This window comes from Urocitellus parryii, chromosome 8, assembly GCF_045843805.1.
Source record: "Urocitellus parryii isolate mUroPar1 chromosome 8, mUroPar1.hap1, whole genome shotgun sequence".
Classification (NCBI taxonomy): Eukaryota; Metazoa; Chordata; class Mammalia; order Rodentia; family Sciuridae; genus Urocitellus; species Urocitellus parryii.
The window spans coordinates 108,117,223-108,124,081 of NC_135538.1; the positions used below are offsets into that span (position 1 = coordinate 108,117,223).

At 50.8% G+C, this 6,859-nt stretch overlaps 1 protein-coding gene across 2 annotated transcripts; it reads right to left on the reverse strand.

The window, feature by feature from the left end:
- Positions 1–291: 291 nt before the first annotated feature.
- Klhdc3 (kelch domain containing 3) lies at positions 292–6,705 on the reverse strand. Of its 2 annotated transcripts, none has more exons than XM_026383514.2 (11): positions 6,573–6,705; positions 4,197–4,409; positions 3,845–4,021; positions 3,573–3,688; positions 3,328–3,399; positions 2,994–3,207; positions 2,837–2,923; positions 2,582–2,690; positions 2,384–2,457; positions 2,189–2,267; positions 292–925 (listed from the first exon to the last, which is right to left on the reverse strand). In XM_026383514.2, the coding sequence occupies exons 2-11, from the start codon at positions 4,348–4,350 to the stop codon at positions 859–861; spliced, it is 1,149 nt and encodes a 382-aa protein (XP_026239299.1). In that variant the 5' UTR covers positions 4,351–4,409; positions 6,573–6,705; the 3' UTR covers positions 292–858. The 2 variants fall into 2 exon arrangements, with proteins under 2 accessions (XP_026239299.1, XP_026239301.1); XM_026383516.2 differs by lacking the exon at positions 6,573–6,705 and adding an exon at positions 4,702–4,834.
- Positions 6,706–6,859: the final 154 nt, after the last annotated feature.

Genomic DNA, 6,859 nt, shown 5'->3' on the forward strand with positions numbered 1-6,859 from the left:
AGCGGCTCCCACCCCGCCTCTTCCGGCGACCCGAAAGCTGGGTTTCAACTCGAGGAAGAGCGTGCAGAAAACGCGCAGCGCCACCGACGGTCGGGAGTAGAGCCCAAAGGCGTCTGCTCCGCAGAGAACGTCGCAACTTTCCGCCTGAGGCTCTGGGGCCAGGCCTTGGTGGCATTTCCTGATACTCTCGGCTAAGACAGACCCTCAGGGGTGCCCTTCCCGCAGCACCCTGCCCCACAGGCAAACAACTGCCATCTCCACGGTATTTCATAAAAACACGCCACACGTTGGGAGGTTTTAATTCATTTTTATAAAATCCGAGCTGGCTGACATTCAGGGTACAGCAGCAGCTCAGGGAAGAGTGGGATTATCTGCTGGTCCCCGTCTCCCCACGTCGGGGAGAAGGAGGTTTCAAGCCAACAGCTGCAATTCCTCTCAGTTCCCAGTCAATGCTCAAGGCTCAAGCACGGGGGAGGGGTTGGGTATGGAGGGAGAGGGAAGCTCCTGAGGCTCACACACTGCTGGCTTCTCCTTCTCCCCAATCCCTTCTCTTCCCAGCAGAGCCTAGCTACCTGGCTGGCCTGGGGCAGGGCAGAGGCCCAGGAGCAGTCGGAGGGAGGTGGACAGGAACAGAGCACCAAGGGGAAGGGGCCCTTGGCCCAAGGGGGGGCGGGGAACTGGCCCTCCCCATTAGAGCTCCCCCACTGAATTCACAGCACAAAACACCTCTAGTCCAACATCTCCACATGGAGGTATACTGAGTCCAGGGTCCAAAGGGGCAGGCAGGTGAGATGGGAAGGGGCAGTGAAGACAACAGCAGGCTCAGGAGGGAAGGCGGCAGAAGGCAGAAACTTCCTCCTACCCATGGGAGGAGACGATGGGGCGACTGATATTGCTGTTGGTGGTCATGGCATTCAGCTCCCACCTGGAAGGCCAGAAAGGACAGAAGAGGGAGCCCCCCCACACCTAGAATTCCTCACCCAAAACTATGAAAACACAAGTCCCTCCAAGCTAATAAAGCTCAATTCCCTACAGCCACCTCTTCCTTACAACCAAGTGAGGTTTAATCATCACACCCCACCCAGGAAAAAATCCAATTCCACCCACTCCACCTCTAAGCTCTGTGGATTTCCTGTTTATGTTTATATATGCATATTTACATGTATGTATATATTTTCATTCCTGAGTCCAAACACCTGGAATCTGTGTGTTCATCTCAATAAACATCCCAACCTACTTTTCCTGCTCTGGTCAGATTTAACCTGGCAGCCTGTCTAACCCCACCAGGAACACCTACTTTTGCTGTCAACTTCCATCCTTTTAAGGCCCAGAGTAGGGTCTCCTATTCTTCCTGAGGCCTTCTCCATCCATCCCACCATATTAAAATTAAATTTCTCTACAACAATTTTTCCATTCTACAAAGATTTACCAAGTAGCTACTAGGCCAACACAATGAATAATCTATTTGGTGTTAGGTACATGTATCAATCTTTAGCCAGTATGGGATCCATCAGTTCAGACAAGTGTCACCAAATTCTTAACACAAAGACCCTCAACAAGTAAGAATTAAAGTGAACTGACATAAAGGATAGTGGTTCAGAATAAACCAGAAGGGCAAAATGATACACAAAGTAACTTGGTGCTTAATCTGATCCTAAGAATGGAATTCAAAGGCAAGAAGCCAGGAGTTCCCTTAATTCTGAAACTAAGGTTAAAGGCTTCTAAACTTGCCTTTACTTTGCATGTAGGGTCTAAGACTTAATAGCTGTTCTCAGCATGTTAACAAAAACTATATAAGCTCAGGTATCAGGAAGCAATGCTTCTGAGTGTGGTTCAAAAAACTAGACTGGGGGGAGGGGGCAAAACTGGAAACTGAACCCAGGGCCTCCTGCCCAGGCTGATCTCAAATGTGGCAATCCTCTTGCTTTAGTCCCTAAGTACCTGAGATCATAGGCATGTGCCACTCACTGCACCCAGCTGCATTTTTCTTTTCCCCACATAACTGACCCACCTGACAGGTGACTGACTATACACCTTCACCTCCTTCCACCTATTCCTCAGATGAACACTAAGTCCCTAGCACAACCCCCCAAAAAAATCTGTCTCTTCCATACTGAAACTAATCAGGTCACACCTGTGCTGCACACTCACCCTCAACCAATCCCTCCTTTGTAACCACTTGCTGTACCTGATGTCATGGGGCAAACAGGACTGGTCCAGATTATACTGAATCACCGCGAGTTTGCACAGAGTCTTCAGACTAGGGCCTTTAAAGAAGGAGTTGGGGTAGGGAAATGGTCAAAGCTGAGAAAAATTGCAGTTCTGGACATTACCACACAAAGACAGGGACCCTGATGGTGGGAGCAGTTCAGAAATAACTTACTAAAGTCCAAAATGTGTAAATCAGAGTGATCTATGAGGTCAAATTCATCTCCCAGGCCTTCCTCAGGAGACGGGCTAAAGGGATCAAGAGAAATGAAGGTCAGAGGAAACACAACCCACAAGACCCTCTTGCTCAAATACCTCCCACTGTTAGTCACAGACTTAGGGCCATTCCTAAGCCTTCCCCTCTCCTCCTAACCTGGTACCCCCAAAGAGGACAATCTTGTCACCAACAATGCAGCAGCACTGGCGCCGGCGGGGACATGGCCCCTTCCCCTTCGGTTCAATTTTTTTCCAGGTAAAAGATACTAAAAGAGAAGTTAATGTATAAATTCAGTACCTGTCCTGTCCAAATATCTTCACCCCTCCAGCCCCTCACCTACTCAGGATTATTTTTCTTTTCCTTCCACCTCAATTACTCCTTGTGCCTCCCCTAAAGGCAGTGCTTTTTTACCAGGGTTAAACTTCCAGAGATCATGGAAGTGCCGGTTCAGCCTTGCATTATAGCCACCAAAGATGTACAGCTCTCCATTGTAGCCAACTGGAAAAACAGTAAAATGTTAAGAGTGTGAGATCTGACAGGGGACTCCACAAGCAAGTAACACACTCACAGGCTGAGTGGCTCCGGCGTCCCTCAGGCAGCACTGGAGTGGGTGGGCAGTCCAGCCAGGCCTCAGTTCTGGTGTCAAAGACGCGAATACGGTTGCAATAAATCTCATTGTTAGAATGGAATGGCCCAAAGCGGTCAGCACGGCCTCCAAAGACATACATGTGATTGCCCAGCATTGTGGCTGAGTGGAAGTCCCTCCAGCGTGCAGGATTGCCCTGAACAGGTGGCAGAGAGATGGGGGAGAACTTCAGCACAGACACTGGAAAGAGATCTGTTCAATTTGAGTTTTCTATGATTTCTATGAAGGGGGAGATCCAAGGGAAAGAAAGGCTGACCTTTGTACAAACAAGGGTCCATGTCATGGTGCTGGTATCCAGCTTATGAATGTCATTGGAAAAGCAGTCCGCCTGAGAGGGAAGAGAAAGGAAAGAACAGAGAGGGCCAGTGGTCACTCTCTGACTTTCTACTCCTTCCCTCAAAACTTGCTAACAAGCCAAAAAAGCCTCCAATTCCACCTTGCTAAATCCCCCTTCCTCTTTCTCATTTCCACACTAACCCCCTAGCTTCCTCCCAGACTTACCAACTGCTCGTAGCCCCCAAAAATATACATGATCTTGCCCAGGACACAAGCTGAATGTCCATCCCGGGCACCAGGAACCGTTCCTGACACTCGGGGTGTGGACCATTTGTGAGTATCTGAAGGAGGTGAGAGAATGACAAAGGTCAGCAATCTCTGACACTCCCTCCTAAACTCAGGGGTGCCCTACTACCCAGTACCCCCAACCATACCTTTCCCATGCCCCTAAGGCACCATTTGGCAGAACACAGCTTCTCTCTGAGACCCATACTCACTGACATCAAAGGCATAGAGTACGTTGCAGGCCCCTTCGGTGTCATTCCGCCCGCCCCAAAGGAAGACTGTGTCATCGATGAGAACGGTTGAGTGTCCATACCGCATGTAAGGTACCACAGGAGCTTGCCCACGGATGGCAGGCCTCACTGGAGGCAGCTTTGTCCAACGCAAGGACACTGTGGGCACAGCTCTGCTCAGCCTGTTGTCCCTCCCTCCAGGACGTCCAATTTTTCTCAAACCAGACATTTATCCCCAGTCTCTTTGGGCACAGGGACCACCACCAAACCTCATCCAGTCACCTTTTTCCCTCCCTGATATGGGAACCTAGGGACAGTGCTGGCTTTGGCTTACCTGCATTGAAAATGTGCACATCTATCTGACGCAGTGTCTCGTAGTCTTCACCAGAGCAGTAACCCCCGAAGGAGTATACCCGATGCCCAACAGCCACTGCAGCATGGTTCACCCTGCGGGGCCCGCCCTCCAGATGCACCGTCCACCGTAACATCCCCTGGGTCACTGGTTACAGCAACATGCCCCCCCGGCACGGCCTGCTGCCTCTGCTACCTGCACACAAGTCAGGGCCACAGGCTCCTCAGGCAAGGCTTCTGCCTGGCTCTTCGTGACTGCCCAGGACCAGCCCCTGCCTCCAAGTGTCACCCTGGTGGCCCTCCCACACCACCCCTCTGCAGGAACAGTAGTCACAGCTCAGGTGGCTGGCCTTGTTCCAGAATGGCTGCTGAGGTCAAGGAGCTAGCCCTGGCTCTGTGTTCTCCCACTTCAAAGGGTGGGGCCACCTTATACTAATGCCAGTTCAGAATCTGGTGATCATGGTTGCCCCTATTCATACAGACTTTACCCTGTCCTTGGCTTGGCACAAGCTCTAAGCCCCCTTTCTGGGCTCGGTGTGTTCTCTTGACTCTGGCTCTGCTTACTGCCACCTCTCTAAGAATCTCTATGCTCTTAAAGGTGGGGAAAGGGATCCCAAAATACTCATAGCTATTAATAGCCCAGCCAGCTCCAGACAGCCCATTGAAACTGGCAAGGGTGCTTTAAAGCAAAAAAAGCTTTTAGGCTTTGAGTGTAACAGTGCCCCTACCCAGGACAGGGAACTCCATGTTACCATGGTTGATTATCCCCTTACAGCAAGTCCTTTTCAAGCTGAGCCACTGTCACTGGGGTCACCCAGGGTGCCCACAGGCACGAGGAGTTCCTTTGACAGCTGTGCCTGGTATGCTGCCAGGACTAGAAACTTAAGCCAGAAAGGTATGTGTGTGCTAGTGTTTGGGGATAGGGAAGAGGAGTTTTCTTTTTCTGCCACTTCCCCAACCCTGCTATTATAGTAGAGAACAAAGCCATTTCCAGCAGCTCTTCCTCTACTTGGGGTCCCTGAAAGGGGTACAGGGCTGGCAGTGTGCACTGGAAAGGGGATGGGAAGCAAAAATGCTTTTGAGCAGAACAAGAGAAAGACTGAGGCACAAGAGGTCATGGTCTCTTAAAGATAACCTGCCAAGCTAGTGATAATGGGTACATTTGAGGGCTCTTTCAAGCAAATCCTCTTGCAACTGGCAATGCCTTTGAAGGCAGACACCTGCTGGGTTTGGTGGATCATCTGCTCCCTGTTCAAAAAGCCTTGGCAGAGAGAAGAACCAGGAAGAACCTCAGACACACACACGAAAGAAAGAAAGAAAGAAAGAAGAAAACACAAACAACAACAAAACTCAAGTAAGAGAGAAACCCCTTGCAGGAAAGAGACATGGCTTTCAGTTGGCTTTCCAGTCCCACCCACCCAACCTCCCCCAACCCCACATCCCATGCTTTAAATAGCCATCCCGCAAAACCTGAAATAGCCACAGCCAAGCTACTCTCACTTCGGTTACTCCAACTCACAATCCAAAATATCTTGGATCTGGGTTTGTGGAGTTAGGAGGTTGAAGGTTTAGGAATGCAAGTATTTCATCTTCCCTCACAGTCTCTACTCTCCCTTCAAAAATGTCCAGGTAAAGTTTAAGAATGCACACAGAATAAACAAGCAATTCCAGCCAAAGGGGTGGAAAGAGAATCTTAGCTTCTCCTTTACAAAGACAACTCAAAGCAAGACCAAGCCAGAAGGTCTAAGAGGCTCTTCTTATCTTTGGGTCTCCCCATCCTCCATCACTATGTCATTTTCAAGCTCCTTCCATTTCCTTAATGTATATCGATCCCTTTCCCTGGTTTCTTGCAAGACCCACGCCCCATTTGTGGCCCTTCTCCTGAGAGCTTTGCAGTTTTCTCATTTTCTTCTCCCACCACTAAAAGGACACCCCAAGAGCCCTCCACCATTTTTCTACCTCTACGAAAGGAAGGAAAACTAACACTGATTGTCTCCTTTCGGCCACAGATATTCCTCTGAATGACTCTCCCTGTTTTCTTCTACCCTACTCAGACTCCCCTCCCCCACAAGGCAAGGCACCCCCTCCTTTCATTATGCTCAACTTCCTTGCTTCCTTTTAACCCGTCTTCCTCCCAATTTCCTTCAATGTCTCCTTTAGCCACCAGGTCTCTCCCACCCTCCAACCACCATCCTCCTCCAGTCCTTTCCCCATTAACACTCTCCTTTCCCATCATCCCCCTAGTTCCCTCCCCACCCCCACCTCATCATTCAGGCCCCTCCCCCACGACTCCAGCCCTTAGCAGAGGCGTCGCCAGCCCCCCCAATTCTTCCTTGCCCCTCAACCCATCCCAGGCTACCTGCCAGGCCGGGCCGGGGCGGGGCCGCGGGTCCTCGCGCTGCCAGCAGCCTAGAACCAGTTGCGCGCCAACCGACGCCTAAGTCCCCAACGAGATAAACACTGCCAGGCTCCGTCCTTCCGGCGGGCAGAGGGGCGCGCACGTGCAGTCTGAGTTACGTCCCGACGCCTTCCGGGACTTGTAGTCCACAGGTTTCCTGAGGCCCGTAAGGGCAGGAGCCTACGGAGAGATTCTGCGCATGTGCACATATGTGTCAAGACCGTGGGGTTCATTGGGTAATGTAGTCC